Consider the following 22,729-nt stretch of genomic DNA (forward strand, 5'->3'; position numbering starts at 1 on the left):
TCCGGTAGATAAGGGAGACACATTTTTCGCGCTAGTCCCAATGCTAACACTATTTGGCAATCTCCATATCTATCACTACATAACAGTTGCGCACGAGCTCAATTCACGTCGACTCACAAGATAATGCAGGGAATTTGGTTGTAGCGCTCTGAAATGCTGAATTCTCATACATCATCAGATGCCGATGTGACGATTCCTATCTAGACTATACTACATACAAACAATGTGTGCACCTCGCAGCTGGCCCCAGTCGAGTCAGTGCCTGGAGCAAATGCTACCTGGTCGATAACGCAACGATGCTCTTTATAATCCCCCATTCTCCCTGATTATTTCTTCCCTTCCATTCATTAATCCCTTTACATATGCCCATGCATCTTTATCCTCCTCCCAATATCCCATATCCCAATCTACCCCGTTGTTCGGCCAGTATCAGCGACCCCCTGCGAGGACGCCACGGTAGTACTCCACGCTCAGGTCAGCCGTGTGCTTCAAGTACTTGTCTTCCGTAAGAGGCAGTCTAAGGACTCTGCTCTGTTCATGTCCCTGCATTGCGTTAGTCAGAATCCATAAAACACCAGGTTGCTGGGCAAATCTTACCTTTCCATTCTTCCCAAGCTGAACCACCACCCTCGCAACACACGCCCCGATCTCCTGGACCGCCACCTTCTCCAAGAAACCCACACTCTTCACATCCGATAGCATAGCCGGAAGGCTGCGCAACAACCTCTCCGCAGCTTGCCCGTCATGCTCGCCTTGCTTCTCTCCATCCAACAAGGTCAGGTAGTCCGCATACGTGGCACCGCCAAGATTCCAGTCGCGAATACCCCCTTCCCTCTGTTGAAAGCCGCTAAGTAGTTTGCGCAGCGTCGTATCATCCTGCTCAATGACTGCAGTGGGCGCGACGACCTTGTAGAAAGTGCGGTGCGCTTCGTCGAAGTCACCGGCACGGATGAGACATTCTACCTCGCGCTTGGGATCCTTGAGGACGGCGCGCATGTAGAGTGCCTTTGCGTCCCAGATCCACGAAGGTGGTATCTTGAACTCGTCGATAAGGGTAGTGAAAGCTGGTCCGTCTTCTGCCCCGATGCGGCCGGCGTGGTGAGCGAGGTGATCTTGGATGCTCTTCGTACGAGCAGCCGGTGACGACAAGTGGAGGAGCACAAATACACCGTCGAGCCAATGACCATCATTGGTAAGCTGAGCTGCGAATGACAAAGTAAGCTCATCAGCCTTTTCGTCGGCCTGTTCACCGTATGAGCACTTGCCAGACGCTGTAAGTGCCTGGCTAAGCTGCCAAGAAAATCGCATGTTTAATGGCGACAACTGAGAGTTTTCAGGGCGGAGAACAGCTTGGAGGTCTGTCTTTCTGTCCGAGTACAGCTTAAGCAATCCCCAGAGAAGGTCCTCGCGATCTTCTAGGTGTTGATCGTCCCAAAGCGGCGAGATGTTTTGCTCCACATACCACGCGAAAGGCTTGGATGACTCCTTGTCTTGCTGAAGATCTTCATTGAACTTCAACACGGCATGCTCAAGCTCCTCCGTGCTCGAGATGGCATACCAAAGTCTGAGGCCAAATGCTTGTCTCCAGTCTAACCCAAATCGCTTAGACATGATGAAAGAGTCAATGCGGTCTTCGATAGGCGCTCCTTTGATGCCATCACAAACACAAACGTTGCCAGCCAGGATTTCGTAAATAGCTCTGAGAGGTTGGTTGATCTCCGAGAGCACTCTAGCTTTGTTCCACTCGTTCAGCTGCTCCCGGATGTTCTTGCGCACAGACTCATTGCCATCAAGTAAAGCTACCAGGGTAGCGAGATGGTAGTCTTTGCCAGTTAAGAGCTGGGTGCAAGCGTCGGGAATTCGATGCCCGCTGAGAGCAGCAATGGCCTTTTCTTCAGACGATTTTGCCATTGTGATCTGTCTTGTGGAGGCCTGTTCAACAACCTTTTCCCAGAATGCAGAAAGGTTGTCCTTGCGCAAGAACTTGAATGCTGCTGGGAATCCCTTCAAATCGTCAGGGATCTCGATCTCGTCAAATAGAATGCTTGCAAGCTCCCAGACGAGGTTCTCGTGAATAGCTGCTGGGTGGCGCGAGTCTCGGTCGCGAACGAAATCACTGAATTTAAATGGCAGAGAGAGTCTGGCTTGTGGGATGCCTCCGGCTTGATCCACTTGAGCCAATTTCTTTTGGATTGAGAGAGAGTTCGGTGTCGACTCGTCTGAAAACTTGGCGAATCGAATATCCTTATCTTCACTGGTAAGAACAGTTGTTTGGGAAAGAAGGCCATGCATCTCAATGGCCTTGGTGGCTTGGTCATCGGCTGCGGATGCTGCATAAACAAGGGTTCCTGTGGGACCCCAGCTCGGCTTGACTGAATTGTGAAATTGTTGGTCGATCTCATCCATATCCTCCTCATTCAGATTGCTGGACTTGGACTTCTTCTTGTATGGCCACTCAAACCCAGTTCCTCGCGCTGATATCTGTGCTACCTTCGCTGTCTTTGCTGGCTTTGCCGGACTTTTTGGTTCACCAAACAGTGAATGCATGAGGTCGATGCTAGTTGCGAAGCCACGGCCATCAGATACCACACGGCTCTTGACCTTGGAAACAAGTGTTTTTTGAGGGGAGCCAAAGAGAAGAGCATCCGTTTCCATGTCTCGAATCTGCTTCAAATGTTCCCGGTCCTGCTTCTGAGGGCTAATGGTCTGCTCTAGCATGTCCATCCAGTTGTCGTCGTTCAACTCCAATTTGCGCTCGAGTGGTGACCCAGCAGCACGCGACTCACGTAGTCGTGCTCGCATAAGGCCTCCTGGAGCTTCACCTACTTCCTTCTCAAAACTCTCCTGTGCGTAGTCACTCTCATGCTCCGCGGTAGCGTCAGGATGAGGGTAAGAGCCCGCCATCTCATTACTCGCAATCCTGACCAATTCATTGTCTTGGTAACTCTCGTCGTGGCCCATAGGCTCCCCGACGTCGTCGCTTGACAATGAACCCAGGGAGCGCTCATCTAAAAAAGACTGGTTGTCCTGAATATAGTGATCGTCCTCCATCTCATCATCTTCAACAGCTTCCGATGCATCGAATGCGCCTGGGAAAACTTTGCGCTTCTTGAAGTCGAAGGTATCCTCGGGGTCAGACTCCGTAATTACGCTCTCATCGAATGTCGATTCAAAAGACTGATCGTGCTGAATGGCCCTTGGCGTTCTGGTTTGTGGGGTTGGTGTGTTTGGTGCAGCGCTGAGTGTGCTCTGGCCAAAGTCGTCTTGAGTCTCATCGCCAACCTCAGAATCGTCATCATAATCCAGACCATATGTCGTAAAGTGAGGAACTTTGAATGTCCATACACCAATAGATTTATCGTAACTCAAGAACTCAGTATCCGGAACTCTCGTGAGGCGCTTCAAATGTCTGTCCATTTGGGCCTTAATATGCTCAGGCGACAGTTTGCGCTTGTCAAGCCTTGGCCAAGAATTCTCCATCTGGATGATCGAGGGAACATTCATGCCCTGACCCATCGGCGGCTTGTTGGGGTACCCTGGAGGGTAAACAGTAGCGGCGCGAATTTGGAGGTCAACGATCGTGCCAAAAATCTTGTCGAGATCAACGTTTGACAAGTCAACAGGAGCATCGAAGTTCACAGTGGCGACTCCGCGTCGACCAACTTTGAAGTTGCTGATCCTTTGGCGCTGAGTTCGATTCATGGCCTCGATTTCTGGTCTCGATGGCTTCATCCAATACTCTCCTGGTACCTGATCAGGCTGGATTGCCAGGGGAAAGGGCTTCTCGCCGGCAGATGGACTACCCTCCTCGGGGACGATAGCCAACTCCTGTCCTTTAACCTGCTCCATTTCTGGCTCGTTGGAGGTTCCATTTGTCCTGGGGCCAGCGCCGTTCGTGCTGCGAGTGGAGCGTAGGAATCCCATCTCCTCAGCAGACGGGGTTGGTCCGACATTGGTATGAACCTGCTTCAGCGGGCTTGATGTGCTGGATGCGGGGCGACTGTTGTTTCCGTTGCCATTGGACGACTCAAAGCTTACTCGCTTCTTGAGGATTCCATTCTGCTGCTCCTTGGGCTCTTTGCTTGGGGGGCTGAAAAAGTCCGCACGAATGCTTCTATCGATAACCAGTCTCTTCATGCTGCCAGTGCTGTTGAATCTAGCACTCGGACTAGCGGAGAAAGCTCCTGGGGTTAGAATGCTGTCTTGGTTGAACGACGTGTTGTAGGAGTTCCTGAGGCTGCTTGTCGACATACTCTTCGAGAGCTTGTTCTGGCTAAGGCTGGCCCCAAGCAATGAGTTCCCGAAGCCTCCAGGTGTACTAGTTACGCTAGAAGCGCTGTTGGGAGTTCCATACGTGCTATATGTGAAGCCGAAGCCACCACGCCTTTGGGGCGTGCTAAGACGTGATCCCGAAGAAGGGCTGAGCTTGTATAGAGGGATAATGCCAGCCTTCTTCTGCTTCGACAGACTCGAGAGAGGCGTTGCGAGCGGGCCTGGGTTGGTGAGGTCTGGCGTGGCGAGATTTGAGAACATTGAACCTGCGCCAAACGCTGCAGGGTCATTGATACTGGTAGTAAGCTGTCCCTGTTGTTGCTGCTGCTGCTGCTGGCCCTGCTGCGAGCCGCCGAATAACGAGCTACCTCCGAAAAGAGAACCGCCTTGCTGAGCTTGCTGTGGCTGCTGCTGTGGCTGCTGGCCAACATTGCCGAACAATGAGCTCCCAGTACTTTGCTGGGTGTTGCCGAAAAGACCACCTCCGGTTTGAGCAGGCTGGGTGGCGCCGAATAATGGCTTCGCTTGCTGGCCACCTCCGAAAAGGCTGCTCCCCGTATTCTGAGCTTGCTGGGGTTGCTGTTGACCGAATCCACTGAAGAGGCCACCACCACCAGTGCCGGCTGCGGGTGCCGCAGCAGGTTGGCCAAACAGACTGCCGGTGGCGGGTGCGGCTGGCTTTGCGCCGAAGAGGCCACCGGTACTTGCAGCGGCTGGTGCTGCGCCGAATCCTGTACCGGCTTGCTGAGCTGGTTGTCCAAACAAAGAACTGCCCGTGGCCGCTGGCTGGGCCCCGAAGAGGCCTGTGCCTGTGACTGCGGGTTTGGGTGCACCACCAAAGAGAGAGGTAGGAGCTGCCGCTTGTTGCTGAGTGCCTCCGAAGCCACCAAACAGGTTCGATGCCGCGGCTGGCTGGGCAGGAGTCGCACCAAATGGATTCGCTGGTGCAGGGGTTTGTGTCTGGCCAAAGGGGTTGGATGCGGGAGTCGCTCCAAACCCAGTCGTTGATGCACCACCAAATGGCGTCGTAGATGCGGCAGGAGCCCCAAACAATGGCTTGTTGGGTGTGCTGCCAAAGAGCGAAGGCGCAGACGTCGTTGCCGGTTGCGCCCCAAATCCTGTATTCGTAGCTGTATTCGTAGCTCCGAATCCTGTAGAGGGCGTGGAGCCAAACCCAGACTGGGTAGCCCCAAAAAGCCCACCGGTGGCAGGTTTCTGCTGTTGCCCGAATAGGCCTCCTCCTGCAGTGGTACTAGCACCAAATCCTGTGCTTGGCGTGGTTGTTTGACCAAATGGGTTCGATGCCGTGTTAGTTTGCCCGAATAGACCACCTCCGGTGTTGGTGGTGCCGCCAGCACCAAAGCCCGAAGCTGGCTGCTGAGTACCACCGAAGCCGCCAAAACCAGTGGACGTGCCAAAAGCACCAGCCTGCCCACCGGAGTTGGCGTGTTTGCGGCCTTGCGCGTAATCAGCCAGCCTCAACTCTTCTTGGGAGAACTTGACGTATGGTTGCTGGAAGCATATATTTTCAAACCTTCCTTGTTGGTTTCCGGAGACGTTGGGCTCCTTCTCAACAGTGGGTTGAAAGGGGACAGAAGCTGTTCCCTGGCACTCTTGGCTCGCACCGCCCAGAGTGCTGGTAGCGGCTCCAAATCCTCCACCGGTATTTCCTCCACCAAATGCACCGCCAGTGCCGGTATTGGCGCCAAAGGGGCTGGCTGCTGGTGTCGCCCCAAACCCGGTCGTTGGGGGCTTTGGGGCACCAAAAAGACCACCGCCACCGAATCCAGTATTTGTGTTGCTAGTAGTGCTGGCACCAAATCCACCAAACCCCGTGTTTGCTGCCGGAGTCGTCGTGGATGCGCCGAAAAGACTGTTCCCTGTGGTTCCTGTCGATCCAAAGGGTTTGTTGGCGGTAGAACCAAAGCCGGTGTTCTGTGTAGCGCCGAATCCTATTTGAGTTGTTAGTCGTCTGCGCGGTATAGGTCCCATAGGTTTATGCGAAGTCGGCAATTGAGAGAGCGTCGATATTAGGTCCTGCGCATCTGCCATATCGCCGGCGTGGGCCGATAGTTATAGAGCGGCCGAAGTTTGTCGCAGCGAGGGCGCGGCTCCATATCGACGGGGCAGGCACCTCCCTCGATGCCCAAAACAAATGGTGCATTCTCGACGTACCTCCAGAACCGCCAAATCCACCCGTGTTGCCACCAAAGGCGCTCGTCCCGGTATTGTTCTGCGCGCTTCCAAAGCCAGTTCCGGTCGAGGAAGCACCGAATCCTGTAGGTACGAGAAGGTTCGAGTGAGCCCCAGCTTCGCCAGTGTGCCCCGTTGCAGGCAGTCGAGCTCCGTCGCGTCCGGGATGTAAAGAAAATGAGGATTGCATACCTGTATTTGTATTTGTAGATTGGCCAAAGCCGCCGAAGCCCGTGTTCTGTTGCTGCTGGGCATTGTTTTGCTGGCCGAAGCCACCGAATCCACCGAAGCCCGACATTGTCACTGCTGTCAATGGGTTGATGAGCTTTCAGACAGAGCTGGAAGGTTGCAGGAGTCGTTGAAGTTGCCTCCTAGAATTGCGACACGCCGTCCGCCTCAAAGTTTTGGTTGTCGTGCTCAAAAATGTGATCGCGGCAAGCATAACAGGCTGGTATTAAAGTAGCTGAAGACGACCTGTCTCAGCTGTCTCGACGATGGATGAATCAGCGAATTCGTCAAGCGTGAACAGCAATCGAGATGATATAACGTGCCTCGTCTTTTTTGTCGGTCGTGGTCAAGGTTACCTCTCGCTTATACAACACATCAAGCGCTCATGGTAGGAGGCAACAACACGTGACTTATACAAGCACTAGTGTCTCCCAAATGTCGAAATAAGCATTGGACATGATAACTGGTGTTTACAGCAGAGTGATTAAAATCAAAATCAAGGCAATCAATCGCTCAGAACTGTAATCAACAAGGCAGTTACTTATAAATAGACTTAAATGCTTTAAATTCTATTTGCTTAAATTGTGGTATGAGTCTTCAGGTAAGGCAGTCGTGTAGCCCCTTTTTCCAGGCTGCACGTGGTAACTTACAGTACTGTACAGTAATTCACGCCTTTGTCAGCAATACAACTGATAAGTTAAGGCATACTGGCCGTATAGCGTGTTTTTATCTGTTTCGTAGTAATCGAATGGGATAACTATACAGATGAGGATGGCGACTCCAATCGGAGTCATAATGACCAACTCCAATGCCACTTATCACCACAATTTGCCAGTCATAGAAATCTAACCCCTATGGACCGCTTCTGGTCAACGTGAATTATATTGGCGCCTGAGGCCTAAACTTAAACTCTTTGTGGGCTGAATGGCGCGGCGCGTCGGAGCCAAAGCTCCAAGCGCGTTCCTTGCCATATCCCCGTAATTCCTCAGTCGAGTACCATTAAAGACATATAAAAATTCAGCCACTGCACATTCCAGCACAACGTCAGACCCTCCCCGTGCCGTCTGCGACCACATACACACCCTCTCAACGCGCCGACGCCATGGCATCCTCCCAGCACCCCTCCTTCCCCATCCGCCCATATCCCTCCTCCATCTCCGGTCCCTCCCAACAACCCCCCCAGTCCTCCACCCGCGGAAAGCCCCTCAGCTTCAGTCAATCACACGCCCCCGCCGCCCGCGAGGCAGCGCGCATCGAGCGCGACCGCCTCGATCGCGAGCGCCAGCAAGTTGCGCAAAAATCGTCCCATGCGCAATCGCAAGCGCCGAGCGCACTGTCGCAGTTAGCGGACGAGCAGCGCGACGAGGTGAATGAGGCTGTGAGTATGCGCTTTCATTTTGGCAGGTACATGGCTGATTATGGGATAGTTCGCGCTGTTTGACTTGGATAAGGATGGCCTCATCGACTACCACGAGTTCAAGGTTGCGCTCAAGGCGCTCGGTTTCGACCTGCCCAAACCGGAATTACTGGACCTGCTCACCTCCCATGGAATAGCTCCGCCATCATACCAGGTGCCTCCAGGATCGTCGGGGCAGCATGTGGTTCCGGCGTCTAGGTTGCATCTTACGCTCAATTCGTTTCAGCAAATCGCCTCTGAGCTGATCCTGGCTCGGGACCCGCGCGACGAGATCCTACGGGCGTTTGACCTCTTTGATACGGAAGGGAAGGGCATGATATCTTTGGACGATTTACGGAGGGTAGCGCGGGAATTAGGGGAGGGCTTGGAAGAGGAGGAATTGTCGGCGATGATTGAGGAGTTTGATCTTGAGGGGAAGGGAGGGGTGGGGAGAGATGAGTTTATTGGAATTTGCATGAACTGATATGGTATTGGAATGGGATAAAAGGCACGGGGTCCACGGATTGTGGACTTGCGGATGGTGTTTGGATGGTGTTTGTCACATGGCTGTGGTTGGGCTGTGCCGTTTTTGATATGGGATATGACAGCGCGGAGTATAATGGCGCAGGATTATATGTATGTATGCCTTGTATCAATGATTACAGAAGTGGTTCTGATGAACTCAGATCTTCGGAGTGGCCTCAAGAGCTTGTTTTCTGGATCTGAATCTTAGGTATGTATGATAGCCACCAGCGTATATATCACCAAAAATATATGCAAAAAGATGGGTGCACCGGATTCGAACCGATGACCTCCTGAATTTTCCTGGTTTACTTTGAGAACTATTGTCTAAAGCCATACAAGGTTAAACAAGACGCTATGCGAGTAGAACGTGCGTGGTCAGAGATTTTTATTCTTGACTAACCCCCAGTTGAACCACCTCTCGAATTGAATGAATCCAATCAAGTAGGAGCAGAAATCAAGAGCACTACCACTGCGCCAGCACCCTGTTTTTGTTGGATGTGTTTGGTTTAACTGCCTTTTAAGTGTATTGCGTTTGTCAGATAGCAAACAGTGAGAACCAGTAAGAACAATGAGACAGTGAGCAGAGTGAGAACGGAAACAGCAGGATGCTTAGCAACAGATAAAGGCGGTGTTATTCGTTTAATCTAGTAATATTAGAAAGCATATTGTCAGTTATCTACCTATGAAACTATTCATTGATGATATATATTATTCATATAAACCAAAAGTCTTAAGGATAGTCCGAAATAAGACATTCGGGGCTCAGACATTCATGATCCCCGCAAGAGCTTATATCAACTACAAATAATAAAACATACCCTAATTTTACATAGAAATCACATTTAGAGATCAATTCATAATCTTCAATCTCAATATAAATTACGTTCCCAGCAAGTGAATGAAAACAGCCATTGAATCACGTGCTAGGAGGCTCAATTGGGACTTGCGCTTGCCACATACTGCACTAGCGCGATTACGTCCTCCTGTGCACGATCAAGTACAGCGTCATCTTGCACCGCCTGACAGATTGAGTGGCCAACCAACATTTTCCTACACCGCAAAACCCCGAACCTTTTCCCTCGTTATAACCAAACTTTCCCTGGAGCTTTCCTTGTGCGGATCCTAAATAGCGTCATATTATTGTTTCCATCAACTGAACCAACCGGATAAAACCGTTCGATTGATACTCGGTCTGGCAAAGACCCTGCACCACGTTACCTCCGTCGGCGGCGCAATTAGATCTGCCAAGGTCCCCCGCTCCAGCCACCCTCACTCACAACGACATTATCGCCGCCGAGTCCTATCACTACCCCCCCGAATAAGCGCCATCGCTGCTACTAGATTGGGCCTGCTAGCCTGCGGACGAGTGCGATAATACCGAGTTCCTCCTCCTATACCATCTCACTGGTTGCACGACCACACCCGCCGCAACCATGTCGAAGGTTATGCGAAGCGTGAAGAATGTCACCAAGGGCTACTCATCAGTGCAGGTGAAGGTTCGCAATGGTGAGATATACTCGTTGCGCACGGTTAAACCGGCCAGCAAGTGGACTGACCGATTGAAATAGCCACGAGCAACGATCCATGGGGCCCGACTGGGACGGAGATGCAGGAAATCTCCCAGATGACATACAACTCGTATGGTCCCCCCGATTCGAGCAAATGCGGCGTCGCAAATAACAGCTGCTGATATGACGCAGGTCAACCGAGTTCTACGAGATAATGTACATGATAGATAAGCGTCTCAACGACAAGGGGAAGAACTGGCGCCACGTCCTCAAGGCCTTGAAGGTCCTGGATTACTGTCTGCACGAGGGCTCCGAGATGGTCGTGACATGGGCACGCAAGAACGTCTTCATCATCAAGACCCTCCGCGAGTTCCAGCACATCGACGACGACGGCCGCGACGTCGGGCAGAATGGTACGTTTGCACTTGCCCGAGCAAACCCCCAAGCTAACCAGTCAACAGTCCGCGTATCCGCAAAAGAACTCACCTCCCTGATCCTCGACGAAGAGCGTCTCCGCGCCGAGCGCAGCGATCGCAAATCCTGGAAGTCCCGCGTAACCGGCATCGAAGAGTACGCCTCCTCCGAGACCTCCCCGCCCCCCCGCCACGAGCGCACCCACCGCGCCCAGCGCGCCGATGAAGAAGACGCCGAGTACAAGCTCGCCATCGAAGCATCCAAGCACCAAGAGGAAGAGGACCGCAAGAAGCGCCAAAGCCGGCAGGGCGAGCCCGACGACGACGACCTCGCCAAAGCCATCAAGCTCAGCAAAGAGGAAGAGGACCTGCGGCTCAAGGAACTCGAGGACGCGAACGCGCAGAGCCTATTCGACGACGACCCCGTGCAGATGCAGGGTAACCAGCCGCAATTCACCGGCTATAACCAAGGCTACCAGCAGCAAGGCGCCGTCGACTGGTCTGGCAACCCCATCGACATGTCCCAGGGCCAACAGCCCAACTACCTCAACGCCTACGCCACCGGCTACCCGCAAGCCCAGCAGCAGCAGACGGGCTACCAAACGGGCTACCCGAACGGCTTCCCCAGCTTCGATCAATACGTGCAGCAGCAGACCGCGCAGACGTCTCCCTTCCCGTCGTCCCAGAACTACAACCCCTACGCCCAGCAACCCCAGCAGCAGCAACCTGAACCCATCGTCCCAGCAAACACCAACAACCCCTGGGCCACAAGCGCCCAAACCGCAGTCCAAGCCCAAGCCCCCGCCCCAACAGGCTCAAACAACCCCTTCGCGACCTCTCGCCCCGCACCAGCGCAGACATCCTCCCAACCCACCCTCTCAACCTTACAAGAGCAAAAAACACTCTCCTCCTTCAACCAACCGCAATTCTCCCAACCCTCCTCCTTTACCCCCTCCCCGGCCCAACAACAGCGCCAACAACAGCAACGACAACAACAACAGAAACCCCAATCCCCCTACGAAGCCCGCCTCGCCTCCCTCCTCGAAAGCGGCGACGGCATGGACACCTTCGGGAACACGGGTAACCTCCGCATCCCCGCTCAGCACACCGCGCCCGGCACGTTTGTCAACTCTGCGGGTGCTGGGTTGCCGGGCTTGAATTCCCAGCAGACGGGGGTGAATCCGTTTGTGCAGGGGCAGTTTACGGGAATGCCGCAGGCGCAGTATGGAGGACAGCAGGGGATGCAGCATGCGCAGACGGGGGGGGGGAATCCGTTTGGAAGGCAGCAGGGGGGGCAGGGGGGGAATTTGATTGATTTTTAAGTTTGATGGGGAGTGGGGGAAGGGGGAAAGGGAGGGAGGGGGGAGGTGGGTTTTTTTTGTCTTGCGAGCGGATGAAAATTCGAGTGGGGAAGTTGCGTTGTGTTTAGACTGGATGGAGATTGCTTCGTACGATGGATGGAGGATAATGTAGTGGGGATGGTGGGTGGGTAGTGGTAGATTATGGAAAGGTGAATTGAAATCGAGATGAGAATTTAAGCAAGTTGTGTCTGTGCTGAGTTTGTCTATCTTGCCCCCTTCCTGTCTCCCTCCGTTGTCTTAGGGGGGTGGTTTTGAGCCTATCCCTCCCCGCTACTTATTCTCACATCACTGCTTATTCCACATCTCCTCCACATCACATCACCACTTAATCCACAATCCTCCACATCACCCCATCATCCCATCCCATCCCTCAAACCCAGCAGCCCAGCAGTCACGCCCCAAAAGATACGAAGTTGCAGGCCTATAAACCCATCATATTACATATATGTTACGGCCCAACCACGAATAGTATAATATAATAGTAAATATTGAATTGCTCTATACTACGTTTCCAATAGTGTCTGCTCTTGCCCGCTTCCTCCGCTTTGGCCTCTTAATTAAAGCTAATTTTGTACGGGTAGCTAGGCCTGATAAGTTACCACAGTCATGACCATCATTATGGCAGTGTACGCTACACTCCTTAATTTCCTTATAACAACGGCACCTCTTTGTACTACACTGTCCTTTACATTGACATGAGATTCCTACCCGTGCGCTTGTAGAAGCCTCTCTAGCAGCAAGCCCTAGCGTTACTTACTTTGTAGAAGTAGGAATTAAGATATCAGACCAGAGAGTTTGCTCTACAACTCCAAGTGATTTTGTAGGTATAAGGCATTGTATAATACCAGAGAGTGTAAGAACCTGATATTAGTGTAGGTAAGGCTCTTCTAGAATGCGTGTAAAGAGCCTCTTATTAGAGGTTCTATCCTCTTAAGGAACCTTAATAGAGACTATAGCTCTAATATCAAAGTATTAACGTGCATGTATAACGAAAGTGCCAAACAAGCGAAAGTGCCAAAATATCGTGACTACCCCATAAGAATTGCGATAAATCCACCACAACAATATAAATTAATTAAAACTACTCAGAGTCCTCTTCCTAAGACCTGTCTATTACAATCTGACAAGTGCGCGCATTGTGTCCAGTCTCACCACACTTGCCACAGCGACGTGCATGGGTTTCTTCCCTTGGCTTCCGACCACTACTTGCCCTTATTTCTTGCTCTAGTCCTGTAGCTCCTGTGCTACCTGTTGACTAAGTGATCCTCCTTGCTGTAGTCGTGTTTTTTTAGCTCTCCGGCGCTTGCTTAGCACTTCATTTGCCTGTTGCAGGTTTTGGTTCTCTGCTTTTAACAATGCTAATTGATGCATTATTTGCGATGCACCCTTTGTAAACTGGTCAACAGCTGCATAGATTGAGGTTGGAGAGCTATTTTGATGATGCGCAATTCGGTTTTTAATGAAAGTAGACTGTGATACAGCTTCAGTTGGGTTATTTGGTGTCTGAGAAACCCATGGTTGAGCGGTGTTTGGGCGAGAGGTTGGAGGTGTTGGCGTCTTAAACCTAAGGTCAAGTGTAGATATTACACTCTCAGGGCTAAATGAAAGAAGCCCAGCACCTCGGAACCCTCCCTGAATATTGCTTTCTGTCATTGCAATGTTAAATGCAGCGTGGAAGGCAGGAAAGAAGTCATCCTTAGTAATGTGAATAATATGAGCCCGCATCATATCTTCAATTTGCCGACCGTAAGCTCTCTTTAATGGGCCAAAACAGCCAACATCAAGTGGTTGGAGTATATGGGAAGAGTGAGCAGGCATACAAAGCGTAATAATGTTGTGTTCTTTGCAGTACTCCTCAAACTTGTCTGAGTGGTGGCTCTCATGACCATCAAGGACTAACAAGCGATAACCACCAACACTCCGGGGCTTTGTGTGCTTCTCAAAATGCTGAATCCAATCCATACCTCTCTCGTTTGTAGTCCAGCCATTTGCAGTAACAGCGATTACCCAATCTGCTGGAAATCCACTATTCTCATACCAAGATGCAAGGTGGTTTTTACCTGCCACAATGACAAATGGCGGCACTGCCCAACCTTGAGAACTAACGCCTTGGATTACTCTAACCCATTCCCGATTGCCAGGCTGCACCTTTTTTGCCTTTGCCCGCCCATCTGAGCTCGTTACTACCGTTGCGCTTGAGATGACGCCCATCATAAACCCAGTCTCATCAAAGTTGTAGATATCTGCATTGTTGATGCCATACTTTAGAATTGTGTTCCATACAAGCTCAAACCAGCCACGAATGACTTCTGGATCTTCGCACTTAGCCCTCTGGTAGTCGTATTTTTGCTGGAAGCGTGTCCGGAGCTCTACATGGCGCTTAACAAAGTTTGAAGCCCAACGTGACCCGACGTGTGGCGCGTCGCGTGTTGCAAGTAGTCGATTTGCCATATCTTCAACAATAGACAACTGAGGAGGGAACCCTTTAGCAGCTAAGTCAAGTATATACTGAACAAGAACTGATTCCTCTAGGTTACTTAATTTTCGTAAGTTGGCTTGGATATCGCGTCGTGAAGGTACACCTTGTAAACGGTGACGTAGCTTGCGGTGGTCTACGGAATAGATCCTAGCTGCAACTCGAAGGCGCAAATTTGGGTCGCTTTGCATAGCTTGGATAGCTAGCACTAATTTGCTTTCATCATTTTTATGGCGCATGTTTTGTTGTGGAGGAATTTAACATTTACTTGGGGGGGTTGGTCACCGCATGATTTTGGCACTTTCGCTTGTTTGGCACTTTCGTTATACATGCACGTTAACCGAACATCGTCTTAGCGGCATTTGACTGTACTTGCTTTGATTTAAAGTGGTAGGTTTAGCGAGGCAAGACATCTTGCTTCCCACAAGACAACTTGCTTATTCCGACTGGGAGCGAAGCGACCAGGCAGATCCGACGATTATATACCACCAAAACTATTAATAAATACTAGATATAATACACTTTCATCATCACCTCTCCTATCAAATATGTCCCCTTCCGTAAAGACCATCTAAACGTCAAAAAAGAAAAACCCGAACAGCAAACAAAAACAGCTAATAAACAAGAAACAGACGATAAATCCAAAAAACAACAACAAACAGATCATCTATCCCACCACCGCGCTCTCGATTTCGATCCCTAACCGCCCACCAAACAAAGGGAATGGTAATATATACTGTAACGTTGGGTATTCATCACCCCCCGCACCCGTTCCCCCCTTTTGAAAAACGCTCTCCCCCTTCCCATCCGCGCAACCAGAAAAACCGAAAAAATCGATACACCTCCCCTGGTTGTGAGTCCGTGGTTGCGAGTTCGTGAGTGGTCGGGTTGGCCCTCGTCTCCCCCGCTACCACCCAAACCCCTCGCCCCCCACACTCCCAACAGCACTCAACCTCACCGCCCGTCCCTTAACAGTACCCATGAAACTCTCTCTTTCTCTCTCCCGTTCCCTCTCCCTCTCCCTCTCCCGTTCTCTCTCCCGTTCCCGTTCCCTCTCCCGGACTCTCCTCTCATCCCCACCCCCCCCAAACCGTTCCCTATCGCTCCGTTCACTCCTCACGCTCCTCGCGCTTCGGACCGACTTCTGCCCCCCCGCGCCGTTCGTGACGGGTCCCCCATTATTGTTGTCGAGGCAGAAGACAACACTCTCACCACTCACAGTGGAGCTGTTACTCATTCCACTCCTCACGCTCCCTCTCAGCATTAATCCACTTCCCCCTCCTAAATTCCTCCCAGCCCCACCACCCCCGCCACCCCCTCCGCCAATAGTCACAACACTAGCAGTCCCCACATCCAACGACCCCTCGGCCAGGATCTTATCCCGCATCCTCGCTCTCTTCCGGCGCAGTGCCGAGAGCAGCGCCTGTTCCTGTGGTGTGACAGCCATTAAATTCGCTGCCGCCGCTGTTGCTGAGGTGGGAACGGCGGGGACGGCGTAGGAGGGGTTAGGGGAGCGTGAGGAGGTGTGTGTTGAAGTGGCGCTGCCTATGGGGAGGTGTGTGTTGTGGCCATTGGTGTATCCATTCCCATTCCCATTCGCGTATCCGTTCCCATTAGAATATCCATTTGTATACCCATTGAACCCGTTAGAATACCCTGTCCCCTCACTCCCCTGCCTCTCATGCCCAGGACTCATCGGACTCACCGGACTCGGCAGCCCCTCCACCAGCGGCCTACTCCTCGGCGCCGTACTCCTCAGCGTACTAGCCGTCCTTGAGCTATTCACACTCCTCATCGTACTCGCCTTACTCGCCGAGCTCGGCTGTCGTCTGACGCCTTGCGGGACACCCGGCAGCGCACCACCCGGCGGCGGGATAGCGGTAGTAGGCGGCGAGGAAGCGGAGGATCGCCATGGTCCAGAGAGGTGCGGCGAGATGGGGGAGGGGATGGTGAGGAAGTTGCTGTGATGCGGGCTTGGTGTGTTCAAGGAAGGGTGGGAAGTCGAGCTAGCGGGGCGGGGGAAGGCGTCGAGGTTGCGGAGGGGTTTTGGTTTCTGTCGTATCTTTGATGAACTAGACTGTTTTTTCGCCGACGACGAGGTGGTGCTACTACTACTCTTATGCGTCGTCCCACCATTCGTCTGCGATCGCGCAGTATTCCTCTCCCCCGCCCTCCTAGCGCCATTCCCCATCCCATCGCTCTCGAAGGTATCCTTATCATCCCCCCTCTCCTCGTCATCAGACGACGACGATTCGGATAGGGAGAGAATGCTATTCTGCTGTAGATTCGAGTTCGAAAACACACTCCGCCTAGACGTCCCAGTCGTCTTACTCGAATCGCTCACCCGGCTCGTGGCATCCCAATTCTGCCCCCCACCGCCCCCGCCAGCACCGAGGTGATCGCGCGCGCGCCACGCTGCGTGCGCCGATGGCGGGGGCGCTGTATCCCTACCATCATGTTTGTTTCTGGGACGGAGATCAGGGTAGGCTACTCCATTCGGCGCCTCGTGTCTCGGTCTCGGTGCCGTGATTACCGGGACCTTCGCCGCCACAGCGGCACGGGGCTCAGGCACAGGCGCCGGACTCCGATCCGCGTAGACGCGCTGCTCGTAGTGATCCCACAGATCGTCTGTGGCGTGGTGATCGCTCTGGAACTGGACCGTCTTCTCGTCCCTCAGGCGATCGACGGGCGGCGAAACGACGGCCGATTTCTGGCGCACGATAGGCGGGTTGTTACCCAGTTTGCGGGCATAGGCTGCGTCGGTAGCGGAGGAGGAGGAGATGCCTGAGGCGACGGAGGGGGGGCGGAGGGATTGTGCGTCTTTTGATTTTTTGTGGAAGAGGCGGGTGAGGTCGAGGCGGGAGGTTTTTTTCTTGGGGGGTTGCATGGGGGAGGAGGGGAAGTAGCTGCCCCTGTCTCTGTTGTGGGTGGTCACGTCGTCGTCGCCGTCGTCTTTGGCGATGGAGTCGATGCCATGCGGACTGAGTGGGCTGTGGAGCATATTGGAGACGACGGGCTGGTAGCCCTTGCGGAGTGCGAGGTCGCGCGCCGACGAGGCGGAGGTCTGCTGTGACACAGCGAGGGGCGTAGATCCGCGGTCATAGTAAGACCGTAATGTGGAATTCGACCTCTCCAACCTGATATCCGGCAAGTCACTCGCCATATCCTCTCCACCTCCATAATCCCCTCTCATCACCGCCCCGCGGCCCAGCAGCGTCGGCGACGCCTTGCAGTCCAACCGTATCGGCGGCACCCCCCCTCCCTCAGAGGCACTGAAAGCGTTGTCCTCTGTCGTCGACTCGGCTATCTCAATGCTCATCCGGCTCGGGCTCGTGGCCGCTCGACTGCGCGTCGTCGAGGACGGTGTGTAGGATCGCCATGTACCGTCGTCTTCGCGGCTGGGGGAGTCGATATTGAGGTTCCCCGTGCCGAGGAGACGCTGTGCTTTCGAGAGGGGTTGTTGCTGTCGCTGCTGCGGCGGGCGGGAATTGCTGCTCGAGGAAGTCGTGGGTATAGATTCTGTTTTCGCGGGAGGGAGGACCGAGGCGCGGCGCCCTGGGACGGGGAAGAAGAATTTCGAGGTCCTGCCCATAGCCGCGGATGGGGGGGGAACGGCGGCGGCGGTGGTGGTTGCGATGGTTATATTGCGGCGGTGAGGGGGGGATTTGTTGGGGATTTCTCGAGAGGGAGAGAGGTGAGAGTGAGGGTGAGACGTGAGGTTTGAAGTTTCCCAGACCCGATCAGCCAAGGAATGTGGAGGGTGAGGGCTAGGCGCGAAGGGATCTAGCGTGAAGACTGTTGATTGATGTGGAGTTGTGAAGTTCTATCCCGACATCGAGACTCGCCATACCACTATACTCGACTACTATACTCGATCTACACGACGACCATGCTGTGTTCCCATACAGTCCTCTGAGATATGCGTATAGTTGCATGGTCGAAGTTAGAGACGCTACAACGGTGCCCCGCAACATCAGGATCCCCCCTCGGCACGCACCAAGGAGCATGTGGACTCCGACTCACTACTGTAACTACAGTATGCCCCGCGAAATGGGTGCCCCGAGACAAGATATTCTATAGTGTCTTCGATTGTCAATCTCCCCACACTGACATCCACAGCTGTCTCTCATCGATGGAGATCCCTCCATGCCTCCTCTTCTCCCCCACAGTTTGAAACGACGACAGTGCTGTGGAATGTCAATATTGAGAGCCCAACTCCAGAATCGTAGCCACCTAACGGAGATTAACACTCCCCCTGCACTACGGTACACTACCAATTCAAACCCGTGCACAGTCCGCCCCCTGCTCCAGCCCTGATGCTACGCTGAGACTGAGTGCCGAACGAGGCCGGAGATGAGTGGGCGTGCGTTCGTTGGTTAGGTGATGGGAGCGCGAGGAGTAGAGTGCGAGTACAGTATGAGTACCTGGGTGAGTTACGTATGGAAGGATGGGGATCCGGGGAGGTTGGGGGATCGGCGGGGTGACGATGGGGATGGGATGGGAGATCAGAGATGGGGATCTGGGAAGAGGGATGATGGGATGGAGAAGGAGATTTGTCACATCTCTCTCCGAAACGGGGTATGAAGTGTTACTTGCGTGAACAAGAAAGAGGTTCTTCTATCCCTCATTCTCACCCCTTTTCCCGGGTTGGGCTCTTACATAGGATGCATACCCTTTTTCTGCCTGCGCTATCTATGCCTTCATCACATATCAAAACCCCGTGCTTCCACCGCTGTTTCCTACCTCCTTCATTTACATTTAAATAAGAGGGGGCAAATGAGATGATGATGATGATGATGATCTTTATTTACGTCTAGCGGAACGCGGGTGTCACCCGCGGCCAAGGAGCTCCCGAAAGGTATGGGGACGTGCTAAGCTATGGGTTTATGTCAGTTCTTGCGTGTTTGCGTGAGCTGTAAGGCCCGTTGACTAAGCGCCTTCCCCGCCAGTTAGGATGGTGTTAGGTTTGCTAGTAGAGGGCGGTGCTCGGAGGTTCTCCCGAAAGGGGGTGTATGCGGGACCGGTTGGTCTGATGTTACAGCCACTGCGAGTGTGGTGTGTAGTAGGCCACTTTAGCATCGTAATTTGAGTGTAACAGCGTAGCAGCTTTAGCCTAGATAGGAAATGATGCAACTATAATCTAAGCCCCCCTGTTGCCACTATTTCCTAATGTAGTCTAAAGTGATACAGTGTAGCAGCTTAGGTCTTGGCAGTCTGTTCCTAAATAGGTTAGTATTATAAGTAAAATCCAATGTTAGAAAATGAAGCTGTAGATATTATCAACTGTATAGTTATATATAATAATGAATAATGCTTTTACCAACCCCTATAGGTTAGCACTAATAATCATAATAATCATGACTAACGTACATGTATAGCGAAAGCGCCAAACAAGCGAAAGCGCCAAAATGATGCGGTGACCAAACCCCCCAACTAAATGTTAAATTCCTCAACAACAAAACATGCCCCATAAAAACGATGAAAGCCAATTAGTGCTAGCTATCCAGGCTATGCAAAGCGACCCAAAGTTACGCCTTCGAGTTGCTGCTAGGATCTATTCTGTGGACCACCGCAAGCTAGGTCGTCGTCTAGAAGGTGTACCTTCACGACGCGATATCCAAGCCAACTCACGGAAATTAACTAACCTAGAGGAGTCCGTCCTTGTTCAGTATATACTCGACCTAGCTGCCAAAGGGTTTCCTCCTCGGCTGTCTGTTGTTGAAGATATGGCAAGTCGACTACTTGCAACACGCGACGCGTCACGCGTTGGGTCGCGTTGGGCTTCAAACTTTGTTAAGCGGCGTGTAGAGCTCCAGACACGCTTTCAGTGCAAATACGACTACCAGAGGGCTAAGTGCGAAGATCCAGAAGTTATTAATGGCTGGTTTGAGCTTGTGCGTAACACAATTGCGAAATATGGTATTGATGAAGCAGATATCTACAACTTTGATGAGACTGGGTTTATGATGGGCGTTATCTCAACTGCTATGGTTGTAACAAGCTCAGACGGGCGGGCAAAAGCAAAGAAGGTACAGCCTGGTAATCGGGAATGGGTTACAGTAATCCAAGGCGTTAGTTCTCAAGGTTGGGCAGTACCACCATTTATCATTGTTGCAGGCAAAAACCACCTTACATCTTGGTATGAGAATAGTGGATTTTCAAGCGATTGGGTAATTTCTGTTACTGAAAATGGCTGGACTACAAACGAGAGAGGCATGGATTGGATTCAGCACTTTGAGAAGCATACAAAGGCCCGGAGTGTTGGTGGTTATCGTTTGTTAGTCCTTGATGGTCATGAGAGCCACCACTCAGATGAGTTTGAGGAGTACTGCAAGGAACACAACATTATTACGCTTTGTATGCCTGCTCACTCTTCTCATCTACTCCAGCCACTTGATGTTGGCTGTTTCGGCCCGTTAAAGCAGGCCTATGGTCGGCAAATTGAAGATATGATGCAGGCTCATATTTCTCATATTACAAAGGATGACTTCTTTCCTGCCTTCCACGCTGCATTTAACACTACAATGACGGAAAGTAACATTCGAGGCGGGTTCCGAGGGGCAGGGCTTCTTCCATTTGACCCTGAGAGAGTGATATCTACACTTGATCTTAAGTTAAGGACACCAACGCCTCCAAGCTCCCGCCCAGGTACTGCTCAACCTTGGGTTTCTCAGACACCAAACAACCCAATTGAAGCTATGTCACAGTCTACATTTATTAAAACTCGGATTTCACGCCATCAAAATAGCTCTCCAACCTCAATCTATGCAGCTGTTGACCAGTTTACAAAGGGTGCATCGCAAATAATGCATCAATTAGCACTGCTAAAGGGAGAGAACCAAAACCTACGACAGGCAAATGAAGTACTAAGCAAGCGCCGGAGAGCTAGGAAAACACGACTACAGCAAGGAGGATCACTTAGTCAACAAGGGGCGCAAGAGCTACAGGATGAGAGGGATGTTGTGCAGCAGGTAGAGCAGGAAATAAGGGCAAGCCGTGGTCGGAAGCCAAGGGAAGAAACCCGTGCCCGTCGCTGTGGCAAGTGTGGTGAGACTGGGCACAATGCGCGCACGTGTCAGATTGTAATAGACACCTCTGAGGAAGAGGACTCCGAGTAGTTTCAATTGATTTCTAATGTTGTGGTAGATTTATCGCAATGTTTGTCGTGAGGGTAGATAATTTTGGCGCTTTCGCTTGTTTGGCGCTTTCGCTATACATGTACGTTATTCTAATAGTCAAATATTATGTAAGCATGACTAGTCATAATCATGAATATTCATGATTATGATTATATGAGTTTTTAATCATGACTAGTCATGATTATCACATGATGTTAGAATCATGTAGCCTAATAATTATCTCGTATAACGTGCATGTATAACGAAAGTGCCAAACAAGCGAAAGTGCCAAAATCATGCGGTGACCAACCCCCCCAAGTAAATGTTAAATTCCTCCACAACAAAACATGCGCCATAAAAATGATGAAAGCAAATTAGTGCTAGCTATCCAAGCTATGCAAAGCGACCCAAATTTGCGCCTTCGAGTTGCAGCTAGGATCTATTCCGTAGACCACCGCAAGCTACGTCACCGTTTACAAGGTGTACCTTCACGACGCGATATCCAAGCCAACTTACGAAAATTAAGTAACCTAGAGGAATCAGTTCTTGTTCAGTATATACTTGACTTAGCTGCTAAAGGGTTCCCTCCTCAGTTGTCTATTGTTGAAGATATGGCAAATCGACTACTTGCAACACGCGACGCGCCACACGTCGGGTCACGTTGGGCTTCAAACTTTGTTAAGCGCCATGTAGAGCTCCGGACACGCTTCCAGCAAAAATACGACTACCAGAGGGCTAAGTGCGAAGATCCAGAAGTCATTCGTGGCTGGTTTGAGCTTGTATGGAACACAATTCTAAAGTATGGCATCAACAATGCAGATATCTACAACTTTGATGAGACTGGGTTTATGATGGGCGTCATCTCAAGCGCAACGGTAGTAACGAGCTCAGATGGGCGGGCAAAGGCAAAAAAGGTGCAGCCTGGCAATCGGGAATGGGTTAGAGTAATCCAAGGCGTTAGTTCTCAAGGTTGGGCAGTGCCGCCATTTGTCATTGTGGCAGGTAAAAACCACCTTGCATCTTGGTATGAGAATAGTGGATTTCCAGCAGATTGGGTAATCGCTGTTACTGCAAATGGCTGGACTACAAACGAGAGAGGTATGGATTGGATTCAGCATTTTGAGAAGCACACAAAGCCCCGGAGTGTTGGTGGTTATCGCTTGTTAGTCCTTGATGGTCATGAGAGCCACCACTCAGACAAGTTTGAGGAGTACTGCAAAGAACACAACATTATTACGC

At 51.7% G+C, this 22,729-nt stretch overlaps 4 protein-coding genes across 4 annotated transcripts; 2 read left to right on the forward strand and 2 right to left on the reverse strand.

The window, feature by feature from the left end:
• Window positions 1-155: 155 nt before the first annotated feature.
• Window positions 156-7,246, reverse strand: VC83_02443 (uncharacterized protein). The gene is made up of 4 exons (XM_024466106.1): window positions 6,658-7,246; window positions 6,448-6,549; window positions 598-6,224; window positions 156-543 (listed from the first exon to the last, which is right to left on the reverse strand). The coding sequence occupies exons 1-4, from the start codon at window positions 6,761-6,763 to the stop codon at window positions 430-432; spliced, it is 5,949 nt and encodes a 1,982-aa protein (XP_024326088.1). The 5' UTR covers window positions 6,764-7,246; the 3' UTR covers window positions 156-429.
• Window positions 7,247-7,623: 377 nt separating this feature from the next.
• CDC31 (centrin) lies at window positions 7,624-8,897 on the forward strand. The gene is made up of 3 exons (XM_024466107.1): window positions 7,624-8,071; window positions 8,121-8,725; window positions 8,776-8,897. Exons 1-2 carry the CDS (start codon window positions 7,796-7,798, stop codon window positions 8,571-8,573), a joined length of 729 nt encoding a protein of 242 aa, XP_024326094.1. The 5' UTR covers window positions 7,624-7,795; the 3' UTR covers window positions 8,574-8,725; window positions 8,776-8,897.
• A 1,150-nt stretch (window positions 8,898-10,047) lies between these two features.
• Window positions 10,048-11,857, forward strand: VC83_02445 (uncharacterized protein; the record flags this gene model as incomplete). The annotated part of the gene is made up of 4 exons (XM_024466108.1): window positions 10,048-10,120; window positions 10,183-10,252; window positions 10,315-10,535; window positions 10,584-11,857. The coding sequence occupies 4 exons, from the start codon at window positions 10,048-10,050 to the stop codon at window positions 11,855-11,857; spliced, it is 1,638 nt and encodes a 545-aa protein (XP_024326093.1).
• A 2,922-nt stretch (window positions 11,858-14,779) lies between these two features.
• VC83_02446 (uncharacterized protein) lies at window positions 14,780-18,846 on the reverse strand. Its single transcript, XM_024466109.1, has one exon. It carries the CDS (start codon window positions 17,962-17,964, stop codon window positions 15,280-15,282), a length of 2,685 nt encoding a protein of 894 aa, XP_024326092.1. The 5' UTR covers window positions 17,965-18,846; the 3' UTR covers window positions 14,780-15,279.
• Between the last annotated feature and the right edge of the window lie 3,883 nt (window positions 18,847-22,729).

This window comes from Pseudogymnoascus destructans (assembly GCF_001641265.1).
Source record: "Pseudogymnoascus destructans isolate 20631-21 unplaced genomic scaffold scaffold_5, whole genome shotgun sequence".
NCBI lineage: Eukaryota > Fungi > Ascomycota > Leotiomycetes > Thelebolales > Thelebolaceae > Pseudogymnoascus > Pseudogymnoascus destructans.